The sequence below is a fragment of the Rhipicephalus sanguineus genome, chromosome 2 (assembly GCF_013339695.2).
Source record: "Rhipicephalus sanguineus isolate Rsan-2018 chromosome 2, BIME_Rsan_1.4, whole genome shotgun sequence".
Taxonomy (NCBI): domain Eukaryota; kingdom Metazoa; phylum Arthropoda; class Arachnida; order Ixodida; family Ixodidae; genus Rhipicephalus; species Rhipicephalus sanguineus.
Window position 1 is genome coordinate 197234164 of NC_051177.1, and position 17616 is coordinate 197251779.

At 43.8% G+C, this 17616-nt stretch overlaps 1 protein-coding gene across 1 annotated transcript in view; it reads left to right on the forward strand.

Moving 5' to 3' along the window:
• Nucleotides 1-5224, forward strand: part of LOC119383973 (sialin) — a 57784-nt gene extending 52560 nt beyond the window's left edge. Inside the window, exon 10 of the mRNA XM_037652255.2 lies at nt 3546-5224. Coding sequence (XP_037508183.1) covers nt 3546-3764 — 219 coding nt within the window. The 3' untranslated portion in view covers nt 3765-5224. The remainder of the gene's footprint in view (nt 1-3545) is intronic.
• Nucleotides 5225-17616: the final 12392 nt, after the last annotated feature.

The following is a 17616-nucleotide window of genomic DNA, read 5'->3' on the forward strand; positions in this document are numbered from 1 at the left end:
TAAATATTAAAAACCTTTGAAATTTCAGCAGTTTGGAAGAGCTGTATAGAAGGATGACCTCTGGATAAGTTGTAAATGATGCCTAAAGCTTTGTTTTGGTGTTCGTGAACCTTAGGTTGTGCGAGTGCCCCATATGAGTTAGCAGTAATTCACCTGTGACATAAACAAAAATTCCAAAAGCAGGAATTTGACATGAGTAGGGAGAACTAAATTATTAAAATACGAGACCAGTAAAACATTAGACAGCTAAGCACACATGGCCAACATGCTCATCCCACAGCTTCCCTCCTGTAAACCAAACACCAAGGGTCTTGAATGCTGGCACGACCTCTGTGTTATTACAGTGAAAGCTGCTCTGAGATCACAACAAGGGTCATTTTTGGCGCTGTAGTTGTCTGCCGCTGCCGCCTCCACCGCCGATGTCCGTAACCACTATCGCGCGAAATAAGAAAAAAAAAAGCTAAATAAAAAATTGGCCGCCTATCTGCGTGCTACGCTGCAAATCCCACCGAAAGACGATAGATGAGCGCTACGTGAGATATGAGCGCTACGTGAGATATGAGCACCATCTGGCATACATCGGGAAACACGAGCTTGTGCAAAGGGTTTCCTTCTTTCGTGGCAGAGGGCGTTCGTCACCATCATAGCGTTGTATTTTCAATGCAGCCGCATTTTCAGCGCAGCTTAATTAAGAAACTAGGGTCTTTAGAATTACGTATCTATGTGTTTTCTCATAAAGGAACACACCACCTAATAGTTACGTAGTGATGTTGCGCCTCAGATATGCGTAATGTTTGCTTTTTGATCGACAATGTACACAAGTATGAACCCACACATTAGTTCAATTTGGCTGGCCCTTGGGCAAGTGGTTCAACTTTGGCCGGGTGGCTGAATCGGGTGACAGACAGACAGACAGACCAGAATTTCTGCGTTTAAGTTCCCCAAGAAAGATTATCATCTTTAAAAAATATCTGGGATGGAACGAGGTTCGAACCTGGGCCCTCTGTGTGAGAGTCCAGTAATTTACCTCAGAGTCATGCCGTTGCTTGAAACTGCTTTGCAAAAAGACCCTGTACAGGCTTCATACCGGGAAGGAACCACATTAACATATGTAATGTAGTGTGGTAGAAGAGTATAAAATAACAACCAGGCGTCACACAACGCGAATTCAGTAACCAGGCATCAAACAATGCAAACTGCACAAGGAGCGGGTTGTTGAATGCTTTCAACCCATTACAAAGCTATCTGCCATAATTATTTATTGTCATCAGCCACACAGAAAATTAAGCAGACCACAGGCACTGACACTCAGGCTACTTCAGGTCGGGGCGTACCCTAACCTCGCACTATTGCACAAGATCTATCCTGAAATACAGCCAACTAATGCATGTTCATTATGTGCGGATATTGCTAATCTCGAACATATGCTCTGGCGGTGCCCCGCGTTACACGGCAGCGAAGTCATCACGCCGTTAAAATGGGAAGATGCTATACAAGCTCCGGACTCTAAGCACAACTATGGGCAGTCCAACGGGCCCGCGACGCAGCAGAGAGACTTGGTCTTTCTGTTCCGACGTGGGAGCGGCCCGCAATGTGCTAGGGCGCGTTCCGAGGGACCGAAATAAAGTTTATTCATCCATCCATCATCCATCAGCCACAGCATCAACAAAGTGCACATAATGCCTTACAGGTGTTTAGCAGATGCCGCGGTCCTTCGCAGAATGACAAAAAATTGCGTAGTGGCTGCTTTCCTACTTCAAAAAAATTATGATGATTTATAGTGTAGTGGGTTCGTCGCAAGTGCACTTCTATTGGTTGCCAAGGAAGCCCATAAGGCTCCCATGATCCATTTCCTCGGGGTCTCAATAAAGTTAATTTTCTCTCTCTCTTTCTCACATTAACGTATGTCATAAAGCTATATAGAGTTGAATAATGAGCGGGCTTCACACAATGTGAATTACATAAGTGGTGGGTTGTTTGAAGCTTTCAACCCATTACAAAGGGCTCAGCCATAATTCTTCATCGTCATGAACCGTAGCATCAACAAAGTGCACATAATGCCTTAAAGATGGTACATCGCTTCTCCGCAGAATGACGAATAATGTCATGGTGGGTGCTTCCCAACGTCACAAAAGTTATTTGTGGCGTAGTGGGTACATTGCTAGTGCACTTGAATTAGTAGCCACAAGAGAGTTTACAACGGGCTCTACAAATGCCGCTCTTTCAGCTTTCGCTGTGACTGTGCTGTGCTTTCTGCGCAGGCCTGGCAGTTTTTTTTATTGGAGGTATAAATCAGGTTCAGAGCACAGTGCACTTTTTCCCAGTTCGCAGTTTCTTTCGTTTGTTTGTTTTGACACAACACCTGACTTACCGTATTTACTCGCATTATTTGCGCACTTTTTTCCGCGAATTTGAAGCTCCGAAAAGGGGGTGCGCAAATTACGCGGAGATTTCGCGAGCACCTCTGAAAGAACGCACAATATATAGTCCTAACACGCGCGATATAATACATTAAAGAAGAAAATAAATTATAGCGCAAACGAAGGGTTTTTAATAGAATTAGCACGTACTTTAACTAGCCAGATTCGGTCATGCACGGTCTAGTCAGAATCACTGGTTGAGAAGTCCGACTGAGAATCATCGCCGCGGCCGCTGTCAACGCCCTCCCAAAGCACGTCGTCCTTGGTCCCGTCGAGTGCGTTGAGGCGTCTTCTTGAAGCTCTTCGGGACAATGCTGAGAGTAACAAGGTGCCACGGCACGGCGATACCGGTGGGCCTAAGCTCTCACACATATTTGAAAAGGTATTCTTCAACGGCAGGAAACTTTCCATGCTTCGGTCCTCGGAACGGTTTCCTTCCCGGTCTTGTATTAAAAAGCGAACTCTTCTGCGGCACGGTTCCCATTTCCTTAGGCAAATTCTATAACAGTGAGCTTGAATTTTGCCGAATAGTTATTGTAGCCCAGCCTAGTCCAGCGCAAGAGAACAGTGAAAACGCAACTGGCTGATCGTGAAACCTAAACTTCCGAAATCAACGAAGGCTGAGGAGGGTCAGCGAGGGGAAATGTTGGCGCGACTGGCCCTCGCACGCCTCCGATGCAGAAAGTAGTCCGTGCCGTGTCGCGTGCATGCAATCTCACGGCGGGAGAACGCTCGAACAGTTCCGACAACCCGTGAAGGTTTGGGTGTTCTGGTACGGTTGGTGCGGTCTCGGCGGTTTCTGGAGAATAGAACGAAGTAATCGGAAGAAGGGACTTTGCACTCGCAGCCTGTCTTGTGTATGACTGCGCTCGCCTGCTCGGTGAGGGCCGCGGGGGCGCGGCCGTCCAAAGTTTCCCCGTGCGCGCACGCCGGTGAGCTGGCTCGAGCGGGGCGGGGAGCGCAAAATATGCGAGTAAATATTTTTTTTTAGCAAAGCTGGCTAAATATTAGGGGTGCGCAAATTATGCGAGGGCACAAATTATGCGGGTAAATACGGTAATCGGATTTTATGCGAGTCTGATCGCTGGAAGTAGAGCCATACTTGAATCACGCGTTCAAATGCAGGAGAGCCTGGCACAGTGGCGCAAGCTATTTCTGCTGGCATCGGCCATCTACACTTGTGGTGCGGTGAGCTTCGTGCTGTTTGGCTCTGCCAAAGTGGAAGAGTGGGGTGTGGCACCCACCAAGAAGAACAGCCTGATGAGCTTCCCACACCCGGAGTCAGACTCGGAAGAAGAGCCCGAGGACTTCCACGCCGTGGCTGCCGAGATGCACCTAATGTGATTGCACCCTGTGATGCACGTTGTCACGTGCGAGTTCTCCTCACATGTGTTGTTACAAACCGGTGAATACCTGCAACGCACTATTTATAGTCAGCGTGCGAAGGCCTCCTGTGATGCACCAACGCGACGTCGCACACGTGGCAATCTGGATTCTTCCCATGTCATGGAAGTTTCTAAGAACACTGCACAAATCGTGCTCGGTCTTGCTAGTTAACTGCAGCTAGCCGGCTGGTTAGACATGTCATATTGCAACATTAAGCTTGCAGGAAAGGTATACGAAATGTTTAGTGGAGCGAACCGAAGGCGTCCTTATCTGGCTCTCAGCATGACGACATGTCTACTGCCTGGCTAGCTGGCAGTCCAACACCGACAGACTTGGTTCCTCTTCTGCGATGCACACCGCTGTCACCGCACATCTCGTCAGTCAAGGTGTCTCATTGTACATCCCACCTAATCTTTCTTTATTTCGTTTTATTTTTTATCCCAGTGATCCAGCACAATTTGCACATTAATTTAGGAGTGACATATGGAGAAAACTGCCCAGTTTGATGATTCCATAGAATTGTTGTGGACTCTGTAGTATCATAGTTGATTTGGTTGCTTGGCAGTGTGAGATGTGAACTTGCAGTAATGCCCTCAGTTGTCAAGGCAAGTGAAAAAATGGGGAAACTTTCTTAAACCAACAAATTATCTTGCTTTGAGAAAATACTCCAAGAAAGTAAAAGCGTTTGCTACACCCTGTCCCCCTAAATGTATCGCATTCTATGGTGTGGGACCACGAAAGATCAAGTGTACCGTTTTTGTTTGACTAATCCTTTGTGCAGAAAACATAAACCCTGAAACACAATAGGTTGTTGAGTTTCTAGCGTATGCGGCATTACAAGTTGATCGGTGGAGTGCGTTCTGTTATGGGTTTGCACAAACATGGAACAAAGAGTGGGGTGATGCGAATTCCTGGTAATATTTGGATGTGTTTTTATCGCTAATGCCTTGCAAGTATCGTGTGTTTTCTATTTCTTTTTTTTTCTTTTTCTTTTTCCAATGACAGCAGTCAACTGATGCGTGGTGCTTTCAAATCTCCAGTACTTCCACTGTTGTTACACGGTGCTTCACTCACGTTTACAGATTCTCGTGTCACGTGGCGTAAATGATCTGCGTGGCATGAAAATGTAGCTCAAATGTCGGACAAGGCTTGCGCATCTTCGGAAAGAGTCTTTCATGAGGCTCAAGAGTGGCCCAGTTTAGATGCTCTTCAACTGTTCCGCATACCGGTGAATCTGTGGTTGATGTTTTATTCTCTGGAAAGTGGTTTTTATGAGTCTGAGATTTATTTTATTTTAGGGTGTTAAGGTGTTAAAATGTTGAAATGTTCCATACTTGTTAGGTTGTTTTTACACCAATGTACATTCCTCTTGTTGCCCATTTTTAAATTAAAGCGTACCGATTGTCGACGACACCATAGCTGCTGGTCCGTTTCTCTCTTCAATTTGACCTTCGTCTCTATAATTGTTGAATGTGATCACCTTACTCTTTGAAGGAGCTGTTTAAATCTTTTTAGTGCACCGGGACGTCACTGCTGGTTTCGAGAGATTCTTTTCAACTTCTGCACTGACTCACATGAGCCGCTGATATGGATAGGCTAGTGTGCAACTTGAGCATGAGTTTGCGAATGTTGTAACTTCCCTCCTGTACAACTGTTACGAGAAGTGATTATTCGAGAAAGCCTGTTTCCTTGGTGCTTTCAGCTTATGTTTAAGAGCTACCAAAGAGAAGTGAAAGTTTTGCATATACACCCATGAAGATGAACCAAGTGAGGCTTTGCTTGTCATCTTTTGGCTAAAGCAGCTTCACATGCTTTGTCGATCTTCAAAAGCCTTCATTTTCTGTGTTCTTAACGTAGGTGACAGCCACCTCTGTCATACCTTTGTTTTGTGTGGCAGTGTGTGGCCAGGCTGAAACTAACGCACAATCATGAGTAGCATTAAGCTGTAATGGGTGTGTCATTACTAGAGGCTGGATTTTTAGGCATTAAAAAAAGGCTGTTTTAGGCGCCAAAAAATAGGCAGGCAAAACAACATTTTAGGCCTCTCTCTCTTTTGGCATGGCTGAGAAGAGCAGCACAGAAGCAGATACAGACCGCTAAAAGACCATAAGGGAGGGATGCCTCGCATTGGCTGGGTCTAATTACGTAGGGCCAATTTCTCCCACCGGTGAACACCTTAAGAAGTAAATCGCAAACAAAACAAGAGCCACGTGCACATCACATTTTAACAGCAAAGCTGTTTGAGCTGTTGGTAGCTTGTGCTTCGTTGTGCAAAACTTCTCAGGTGGGTATGCGCCACAGATATTGGGCAAGCCCCACTACAGTCTACAGCATGTGCGAGTGTCAAACGAAAAGGAACACATGAAAAAGAGAGAAAAAGAGATCGAATATAGAGAGAAAGAAAGAGGAAGGGAAAAATAAAGGGATTAAAGACAGAAAAAGAAAAAAGGACAGAAAAACAGACATAGAGAGAGAGAGAAAGACAAAGAGGAAGTGATAAGTAGAGAGAGAGAGAAAGAAACAGATACAAGAAACGGAGAAGAAGAAAAAGAGAAAAATAGAGACACACAAGGAAGGCCGCCCAGCTCCGCATAGAGAGACACAAGGAAGGCCGCCCAGCTCCGCTTTCCTTTCAGGGTTGGCAGCACTAGTGCAAAGCTGCCATATTTTTTTTTCTTTCTTTTGCTCTTTACTTTCCCCCTGACGGCTCTCCACCGTTTCGCATTCGCCAACCACTCACGCCAGGTCAGCGCGGCGCCGTATGGTGGCTGGTGCGTCCCATTTCACTGCTGCTAGCAGTTGTTTTCCTGAAGTTGATTGAACTAGAGAACTAGGTTGAACACCATAGAGCTCCGAAGAGTCCACGTTGCTCAATAACATGAATAACGGTCTCGAACTGCACTCGAAAGAGAAATTTGAGGCTAAATAGCATTCGCGTAGGCGCCGATTTTGAAAATAGGCATTTATAGGCGTATAGGCACAAACACCAAAAAGGGGCATTTATAGGCACTATAAAAACGCTATAAAAGCCCTTCTTAACCTCTAATTCATGCTCATATATCAAAGTGGGGAGATAGGAACGCAAGGAACAAAATAGGCATTTGCCTAAAATCTGGTCTCTAGTCATTATTACTGCTGCTGACTGTGTACCAGGTGTGTGCCCAGTGAGTCTTTAAACTGAAAGCAATTGGAAAGTGTACGTAGTGCTGACATTTGAGTTCATTTGTAAGATGTACGAGAACCAATAACGTGATTGCATTTCGAAACATATCAGTAAAGTGGCATCCAGAAGGACTGCTAGAGTAGTGGTCGGTTGAAGCCACCATTGATCGTATCGGTGATGTACTGTCTGTGCCAGTGGCAGTTCACTTTTCTATTCACTGTATTCCAGTTCTGTGCAATACAGCGTAGCACATCCTAGAACATTTATGCGAGACGTCTACAGTTTGCAGTATGTTGTGAGCATACCAACAGGCCGGCAGCCATCTTATATGGCAGTAATGTAAAAGGCAGTCATAAAAAGCTTGAAGAGTACCTAAGTTCTCTGGACTCACTGCTACATAAGTCATCATACAACTGTGTTTAGACATTGAAACATCTTTATGGAGTGCACTGTGCAATAAATGCCAGATTGAATGGAAGCTGAAAGGATCCCTGAAGCGTTTTCTTTTCTTTTTTTTTAAGCTTGTGTAAGCGGTTAAGATAAGTTATCAAAGCATTTACACCATAAGCTTGCATCAAAGGAGCTCAAAGCATTTAGCCGTTATTCTTTCTGCACTGCTTTTCCTCACTTTATTTGCAGAGCTAGCCGAGTGGTTGGGTTCACTGGAGATCAATGGGTCGGGGCTAAGCTCTGCCTCCTACAGCTGTCGGCCTGTACGTAGTCAAGCTCTGCACCGCCAGGTGCCACAAATAATCCTGACCACTCACATTTTCCTCTCCAGTAACTAATCATCTTTACGCGCACAACCATACAAGGACGGTGGAGACCAAGGACGCAGGTGCTAACCTACAACACTTCATTGAGACCTGCAAGGCTGAATATATAAGGCAACATGAGACACCTCATCTAGTTGCACGTTTCAAGATTATTAGTCAAGGCTTACCAACACGGCCAAACGGCCATGTTTCTCCAATGAGCCGACAAACCATGAAAGCTAAGAATTTTTGCAGACGATCTAAAGTGACTACGATCACTTGTAAGCATAAACATGGGAATCACGACAATAGCGTTCCGGGGTGAATTTGCGGCTACCGATGCACTGATTCTTGTGTCGATCAGACTCGACCTGATGGTCGGTGTACTGAGGCGCTGCAGTCACTTCGCTTTTTGGTTGCCTAGCAAAGGCGCACGATTTTGAAACTTGGTGGTATGTCACCAATCGCTTATTTTGCAGCCCATTACGCAGCGAGGGAGGTTCGTGGTTCCACAGAAAATAAACCTCGAGATCAGCACTGGTCTCGTAGCTTACATCAGTGTGGAGCACGTAACATAGCAGACTGTGCTCGCTGTCCACCAGACATTCCCATGTGTTGTAGTAACTTGTGATAGCGCACTCCCTTCAGTTACTGTTTTTGTAAATACAAGAAGTCAAAGCTGTTTTAACTACTACGTACAACTTTTAGAGCCGTGGATGAAATAGCGCAATTAGAACAAGGACAACAAAGGAATGAAGACCATCGTACAAGCATCAAGTTGTTACTTGTACAACTTTTGTTCAGAATTAGGTTGGAAAAATTACCTGCGACGTCAGTCGCAGGTGTGGAGTCGCTTAGCTTCTGTGATCTGTACCAGTGTATTTAAAACCTTGTTATGAAATACCTACTTTGTGCACTGCACTGTAAACTAACCATTCAATGTATTTGCTTTACTAATTTAGAGTGTTTTTACAAAATTGTCAATGCCATTTCAGGGTCCCTTGAAGACTTGCTTTTGCCAACACCTCTGCTAATACTTTAAGTACAGTATCTTATTTTTGGTCACTGATAAAAGTTACCGTATTTTCTTGCATATAAGCTGAAGAAAAAAAATTGGAAAATGTGCTTAAAATAAAAAGTGGGGGTGCGGGTTATATGCGGGGGTTATATGCATGTTTTTTGTTTTTCTTTTTGTAGAGTTAAGGGTGCGTGTTATGTGCAGGGGTGGGTTATATGCGAGAAAATACGGCACATCAGTTGTTAATTTTCACTGGAAAAGCTGTGTCTTAGTCATGTGCAAAGAAAGATTCATTGAACCCCACTCATCGGTCATAATAGCAGAAAGCATAAAATGAATGTTTTGTGTGGTTTATGGGACCCTGCAGTCTTCTGTGCTTTCACTACTTGGTCACATCGCATTGTCAGGATGCATTTCTGGAGCCTCTTCTGAACCCCAGAAGAATGATGGTGCTTTAGCATCTTGATACTGGAGGAACTGAAGTCAGTCGCGATACCAAAGGTGGGTGCTTCTCAGGTGATTGTGGTCTAACGTGCTTTATTGAAGGAAGAAAGCAAAGCAGCAGCAGGGAAATGATAATTTAGACATGAATGTATGTAGGGTAAGTAGAAGCTGTGCATTCAATTTTGCCAGAAGGTGGGGGCATTCCAAACGGTTGGAAAACGTGGTAGAATGAAAGAGAAAAAAGCTTGAAGGGAATATCAAAAGGCGTCAGGCTCCGAGTAAAAGGTGTGAATGAGTACACCATATTTATTAAACAATACCAAGGTTCACTGAAGATAAATAAATGTTGACCTAGACGCCAATGTGCTTGAAGGAGAGCTGGTGCTTTCTTTTCTGTTTCTACTCTCCTTGCGGATACTCTTTTGTCCTTGCCATATACTTTTCTAGAAGTTACATTAAGCTTAATATGTGAATGTATAACACTTTGGCACTTTCTTCATGTTTGAAAAGCCCACCAACTTCCGCATATCAAGACCCCACCACTTCTTGGTGGGTGTGTTGCACGTGCAGTGGAAAATGCGCTGCACAAGAAAAGCTCTGTTGACTTTGCACTGTGCACAACATGCAATATGAAGAATGGTGGGCAAGCGGCTGCATGGCAAACATGCTGATAAATGTCCAGATCCTTTGGTGCTTATGCTCTTTCCAATAATAATAATTGCTCTCTTGCTTATCATTAATTGCCTTTTTTTTTTAACTTTGTGCTTGCTACTTTCCCGTCAAGAATGCCATGCCATGCTGATAATGTTCCTGACCCGGAAATACCTTGTGTGCAGCATTCAACAAAATGCAAGATAGTTTACGCTTATTGTTTAGAGACAAGATGAATCTCAAAGGGAGCAAGCACGTCTTAGAGCAAAGGCGTATAGCAGACCAATCGGAACTGGTGTCTCCTGTACATCAACCAAGTGACATCGCTTTACACTTGTGACGTTGCATGCGTGATCCTGTTGGCATCACAACGCGTGAAGAAAGAATAAAAAAAGCAGAAGAGGAACATGCTTTTTTTTAATTGTTTTAGGTAGATTATAGGGCCTTTTAACAGATTGCAACTAGTAAAAGCAAATGTCTTCCTGTCCTTGAATTCTTCGATCCTTGGGCAAGAGGAAGTCTGTATAAAACACCTTTTCAGAGAAGTGGCCATTGCATGAAAAAATCCAAGTGCCCTTGTGGAGACGAATCTAGGGCGACAATCCTCGTTTGATCACTGATGATTTGAGTCATTTGAGCGACTCATTTTGCCTGCCAAGGTGGCTTGCACTGCTGAGCTCAATTCCTGGCCACAGTAGTTGCACTTAGATGGTGACGAAATGCAAAAACAGTCACATACTTCTCTTTAGTTTCACATTGGAGAACCCATGGTGGTCAGAATCCACTCTCTCGCATGCCCCATATTTAGTGTGTTACAGTTCTGCACACCAAACACTGGAATTAACTTTCTCTAAGAAACCCCTTTGTTTTGTCCAGAACTAGACCTACCTTTATTTGCACCAGTGCCTGCTGGACAACAACCACTCCCAGTATACCTTTGTGTAAGCTTTAAGCACACAAAAGAAATATTTGTCAACATATGCTTATCGGTGTTGGTACCATATGTTTTCTTTGGCCAGTGCACGTTATTTGACATGTGTATGGAATGTAGCCACCAAAATTTGACATAAGCAGAAGGCTTCCGACACGTATACTACCTGCCTGCATTGACTAAACCACATTGCCTCAGTCACCGGACTGTTTCAGTCACCGGGCCAGTGCCCTAGGGTCAGACTTGCCAGAGTGCCTGCATTTAAGTGCCCCGGCAAAGCCCAGTCTAAGTTGCTTTACGATTTCCACTTTCTTCCCATCTTATCAGAGATAATTTTTGTAAGTTTGATACCTATGTTTACCCGTAGCATTATCTACATTTAATCTGACTGAACTGAAACTTCTAGGCAATCTTTGTTTGTTTGACAGATGTCACGATAAAGTTTATCTGTCTGAAGGCTGGCGCAGTTGCTGGTGTCTCGTTTCTGAGATTGCGTCTGGTGCATGAGCGCGTGATCCACCCACGCAAGTAGCTGCAGACGCTTTTCGGATGACATGGATATTCAAGGGCTTCCTATCAACTCTTATTCACGGGACATGAATTTGAACAATACAATGTGTTCAAGTGACTAAGAGAATGAAAAATGAGTCATTTGTATATGAATATCCTGACATTTTTCATTGATGTTATTGAGAAAGTTACATTCGCGCGAGCCTACTTTTGATCAGAAGGTTAACGAGGATTTTATTTTGTGGCAATGGGAGAGGGAAGGGTGCCCGACCCCTTTGTAAATGTGTGAGTGTGTGTGCATGTATACTCATCAGCTGAACGTGTTCATGGCCTAGTTGGTACTTGCTATGTGACATAATTGCCCCTAAAATGACACAAAGCAAGTTGGAACTGCTGCCCGTGCTGTCATGTTTGTTTCTTTCCTGCGCTTTTGTGTTATATTAGCGGCAATTATGTCATCTATATATTCATATGAGTTGAAAGAATTCTAAGGCTGGCGATGCACATTTTGTATGTGTGTGCACGTGTGTGCATGCTCACGTCAGACAGCCATATTGCGAGGTGAATCAGTTTAAGCAAACTAGCAGAAGAATACCGAAAACCTGTGGAAAACAGTATAATGCAATAAAACCTGCAGTGAACAAAATATGAGCGAAGAAATGAACTGTGAAAACTCCTTTAGTTAGCTATTAATTGTGAAAAAGTACCTGCTGTGGCTTGTGTGAAGTCGTGGGATCGAATTCCGGCCACCGCGGCTGCATTTTCGATGGAGACGAAAATGTTCGAGACCCGTGCACTTAGATTTAGGTGCACGTTAAACAACCCCAGGTGGTCGAACATTTCCGGAGCCCTTCACTACGGCGTCCCTCATAACCATACAATGGTTTTGGGACGTTAAACCCCAGATAATATTATTATTATTATAGTGGCTTGTGTGCAGTGAAAGATGTGATTCATGCTGTAAAAGCTGGTGTTGCCTTTTTCTACGATCTGAACAAGTGTTGTTTCAAGTCCTTGAAAATTTGACGTTAGGTGCTTGAAAGGCCTTAAAAATCCTTGAATTTTTTTCTTCAATGTTGCTATGGACATTGAATCAGTCAACCATCTTGAATTAATGGACTTGGTATTGTTTCTTTGGGCTTTCTTTAGTGATATCTTTCTTGAAGCTGCCTCGCTCACTGTAAGGTGTTCTTACAGGACATTGATGCATGATAAGATATAACAGCACGAGGCAGTTGTATTAACAAGAGAATCAATGACAGTAATGCTGTCTTGCAACTATCCAGGAAATGACAGACAATTAAGCAAGACAGCAACGAAAGATGCACTCACCTTAGAAAAGTTTGTCAGGAAATGAAACTTAAACAATACTACAGCAAAACCAAAAACACTAGCAGAAAGAAACAACTACTTGATATGTATTATCAGCAAGAACGATGCAGCGCTCGAAAGCATGCAAGGCCAGTGACAGTATTACCTAACATTTTTTTTTTTGTTTATTGATTGTGTAATTAATTTAATGGAGGGCTAGGTTTGAAATAAGTTTTTGAATGCATTTTCATAATGCATAATTAAGAACTTGTGTGCATGCCACTGATGTGAAGCCAGTTTTATATGATTGTGTGTGTCATCACTCAAGGTAACAGCTGCATGTGACTACACGTGCATTGCTTTGCTTTCACGCCATGACCATTCTTATGACTCAAGCCAGCTGTTTACCCAAACAGTCGTAGGTGTGCAAAAAAAAATCACATGATGGAAGTCGCGATGTGCTTCGTCTTGCGATAATTCGTCTTGCTTCGTCTTGCAAGAGAATGGTGCAGATGCACCATTCTCTTGCACAAAGATTCCGAACGTGTTATGTAGCCAGAATTAGTCCACATTTACTCAATCAGGGGAAAATAAGAGAATTACACTAAGGAATCTCAGTGGGTATAAATATGTTCACATTTGAATTGATTCTGTTGTATGCAATATGCAACACGTAGTCGACATACAGGGGGGGGGGGATGGAAAGAAACGTGAACAGTGAAGTGCACTGTTTTTAATGTGCTCTGACCTTGGTGGCAATGAAAAGATGCTAGATGGTTGTTGATTGCATTATGGATGACTCTAGCGGCTTTTTATCATTCAGGCCACAACTGCTTGAAAAGGAATTCAAAACAGCAGATAATGTAGATGGCGCACTGTTCGCATTTCTTTCCATCCCCACTGTACATACCTGTTTATACATCACGGGCCCTCACAAAGGCCTGAATATTTATGCTGGCCTCAGTATGCAACCTGTTGTCTTGATGTGCAAGCTAGTATGTGCAAGCTACACGATGTGTGGTTTTACCAACTACAATCCCAACTGCCCAGAAATGTGCCATTTTCTTGGATACAGTTGTTGGCATACCCAGAGGGACACTAAAGAGAAAAAGGATTTTTCTGGTACCAGTAAATGACAATTTCGCAATACTGAAAGCACCACTCTTACCATGAAAGGATGCAAAACGTGCAAAAAAAAAATATGGTAGCGACACACCGCCTTGAAGCTCCCACATCAGCTCCCTGCGATGCCATAGCCTTTGATGGTCTCTACAAGGGCCTACGTAATGGTTTGTCACTGAAAATGATTTGCATTGCCTTTTAAGGGACAAAAAGCCCCGAAATAACAAGTTTCAGAAAACTTCATTGAATCACTTTGGCCAAAATAAGCAACAAGACTTTGGAATTTGTGGCATCACATTGACGTTTACGTGCTGAAGTTTTGGTGCAAAATTGAAGAATGAAAGTTTGACCTTCATTTCTTTTTCTAATAATTAACCCATTATGGCAAAATTAATGACAATTCTTAGAGAAAAGCTTATCTGTCTAAGCTGATTTAATGTTTCACATTACTGTCCCTTTAAGACCAACAGCAAGTATATGGCAGCTCTTCTTTATAAACATTTGGCATCTCTACTGTAGTCCTTGTCCGTGTGAAGCAAGCCCAGTCTAAAATCTCCCAACTCCACAGCAGACACACAGCATATGCCTCTGCAACTCGCATGGCGACACCAAGATGCATTCGTCATTCAAATTTGCAGTGCATCCTCTGTTTCAATTCATTCATCTTGCCTGGCTGGGCAAGATGAATAAGGGTACAAAAAAAAAACCAGTTTTCCCCATATTAGCAAATTACCCTCTCACAATACCAAAAGCACCACTCTTGCCACAAGGAGGCACTAGGCGAGCGAGAAAATATAGAAAAAGAAGATATACTATGCAGCAATGCCACCTTGACATTCCTGCCCCTACTTGCCGCAACATCATAGATTTTGACGGCATCTTTTAGAGACTACATACTTATTTATTGGTAAAATCAATTACACTGTGCCCTAAGGAAGGTGAAGGCATGGCAAGTTTTAGAGAAATTTTTTTAGCCCATGTATTTAAAATACATATACACCGAAATATGTGACATTACGCCGACATTCAGCCGCTCGGGTTTCCCGGCATGAAATTCAAAAACGAACCTCTGACCTTTTCTTATAATGAGCATACGAAGGTAAAATGATTAACAGAGTTCATAAAGAATAAATTATCAGCTCAACTGATGTAGTGCATCGAGCTTTGCGAGTCCAGACTACCACAGTGTAAGGGTTCTACATAATTAGCCCCCAGCCCAGTACTATTCACAGAGGAGGAAAATTGTGGATGGTAGCCAGTCGGGAGCAGAGTTTGCACTAGTACTGCTGTGTAATATGGAAGCTGCATTGAGGTTTTCATGCTCTCCACTGCATTTATCAAACTGTACGTCTTGTTCAGTCATACTTTTAGTCCCCCGACTTCAACAATGTCTTTAAGGCACTGCAGGTCTTCTCCTTAACAAAAGGTTGTTCTTTGCATGTGAAATTACAATGCTGATTGGAAAGCCCTGTTGTTCCTTCATGCAATTAGGCAGATTGAAATCAAAAGGCAGACAACCTTCTGCGCTGCGGCAGACTCCACTGAACACAGTGGAATCTCGTTGATACGATTCTGCATAATCTATTTTACAGAGAAAGCTGTTATGAGATCACAACAAGAGTGCCATAGTTGTCCACCACCGCCGATGTCCATAAGCGCTATCATGTGAAATAAGAAAAAATGAAATGAGAAAAAAATATCCAGGATCGGATGGGATTTGAACCTGGGCCCCCTGCGTGGCAGTTCAGTATTTTACCATAGAGCCACGCTGGTGCTTGAAACTCCTTTACAAAAAGACTCTATACAGGTGCCTTGTCAGGCAAGTAATCATGTTAACATATGTAATACAGCATGGTAGAAGAGTGAAATAACAACCAAGCGTCACACAATGCTAATTGCACAATGAGTGTGTGATTTAAAGCTTCCCGCCCACTACAAAGTGCTCAGCCATAATTCGTCGTCATCAACCACATGCAGCATCAACAAAGTGCACATAATGCCTCACAGATGTAATAATAATTGTTTGGGTTTAACGTCCCAAAACCACGATATGATTACGAGAGAAGCCATAGTGGAGGGCTACAGAAATTTTGACCACCTAAGCACATGGGCCCCTAGCATTTTCGCTTGCACCGAAAATGTGGCCACCATGGCCAGTATTCGATCTCGCGACCTGCGGGTCAGCAGTCAAGCATCTTGACCACTGTGGTGGGTGCCTCACAGATGTGTAGCGGGTACCTCGCTTATTCACAGAAAGACGAATAATGGCGTAGTGGGTGCTCTCCTGCTTCACAAAAATTATGATTTATGGCGTAGTGGAATCCTTGCATGTGTACTTGTATTAGTTGCCCCAAGAGAGTTTAGAACGGGCTCTAGAAAGGCCCCACCAGAGCATATGTCGGCGAAGTCATCACGCCGTCAAAATGGGAAGATGCTATTACAAGCTCCGGACTCTAAGCACAACTATGGGCAGTCCAACGGGCCCGCGATGCAGCAGAGAGACTTGGTCTTTCTGTTCTGACATAGGAGCGGCCCGCAACGTGCTAGGGCGCGTTCCGAGGGACCGAAATAAAGTTTATTCATCCATCCATCCATCTAGAAAGGCCGCTCTTCCAGCTTTCACTGCGACTGTGCTGCCCGTTCACTTTGCTGATGCTGCATGTGGCTGCTAACGATGAAGAATTATGGCTGAGCACTTCGTAGTGGGTGGGAAGGATTAAACCATACACTCATAGCGCAATTAGCATTGTGTGACGCCTGGTTGTTATTTTACTCTTCTGCCACGTTATATTACATAGGTTAACGCGATTCCTTGCCCAACAAGACACCTGCATAGGGTCTTTTTGCAAAGCTGTTTCAAGCACCACCGTGGCTCTGTGGTAGAATAATTTACTGCCACGCAGAGGGCCTGGGTTCAAATCCCATCCGGTCCCGGATATTTTTTCCATTTTTTCTTATTTTGCGTGACGGTTACGGACACCGGCGGCAGCGGACAACTACAACACGGTAGTTGCGATATAACGGCTTTCGCTGTAAAACTACCAGCCCGAAGGTGCTTGAAGCGGTGCAAGCCACACTAAAGAGTATAAATGTCTCATCTAAACTACGTGCTGGCTTTGACAAGTTCACTCCAAATTACACTGTTTAGGGCTTCTTTCTGTCATACAGCAATAACCTTGATCTGGCTTGCTTGCTATTCCTTTCCTGAAAACGTGGCACTTACTATGTCACACCGGTAATGCATATGCCATTCATGGCCTGGAAGTGCATGTTAAGTTTTACGTGCCAAAACTATAATACGATTGAGGCATGCCATTGTGGAAGGCTCCACAAATTTTGCAACTTGGGGTTCTTTGACGTGTACCAACATCACACAGTACATGGGCCTATAAAATTTTGGGTCCATCGAAATGCAACCTCCACGGCCTGGATCGTACCCGCGACTTTCAGGTCAGCAGCCGAGCACGTTAAAGCAAGGGAAGATGTGCAAGCCAGATAATGTTGTGCGGCAGAAAGAGGCTCCAAAGAGCGCAAGTGCTTTGAGTGTAGTGTTTCATTTGCATGCAAATGAAATGGTGGTTTTCCCATTTCCAACATCGTGCAAGACGACGTCTAAGCCAGTGAACATCACAGTTAGATTCACCACAATTCAACATCATTGCAATCTCTTGCAAAATATACAACTTTATATGCAATTAATACAGCTCGTTAGAATGTTCAAACTCCTTTAAGGAAAAATTCAGTCCCGTGCAGCCGTGGCCAAGAGCCCGACTGAGTTATCGGATAGATAAGTTGTGGCATTAGAAAGCCAACACCAGCCGGAGTCAGTCAGATTACATCCTCAGGAATGTGCAGCTAGCGATTCTTGCAGCGCTAGCAGAAAGTTACGACAGTTCGCCAAGAGA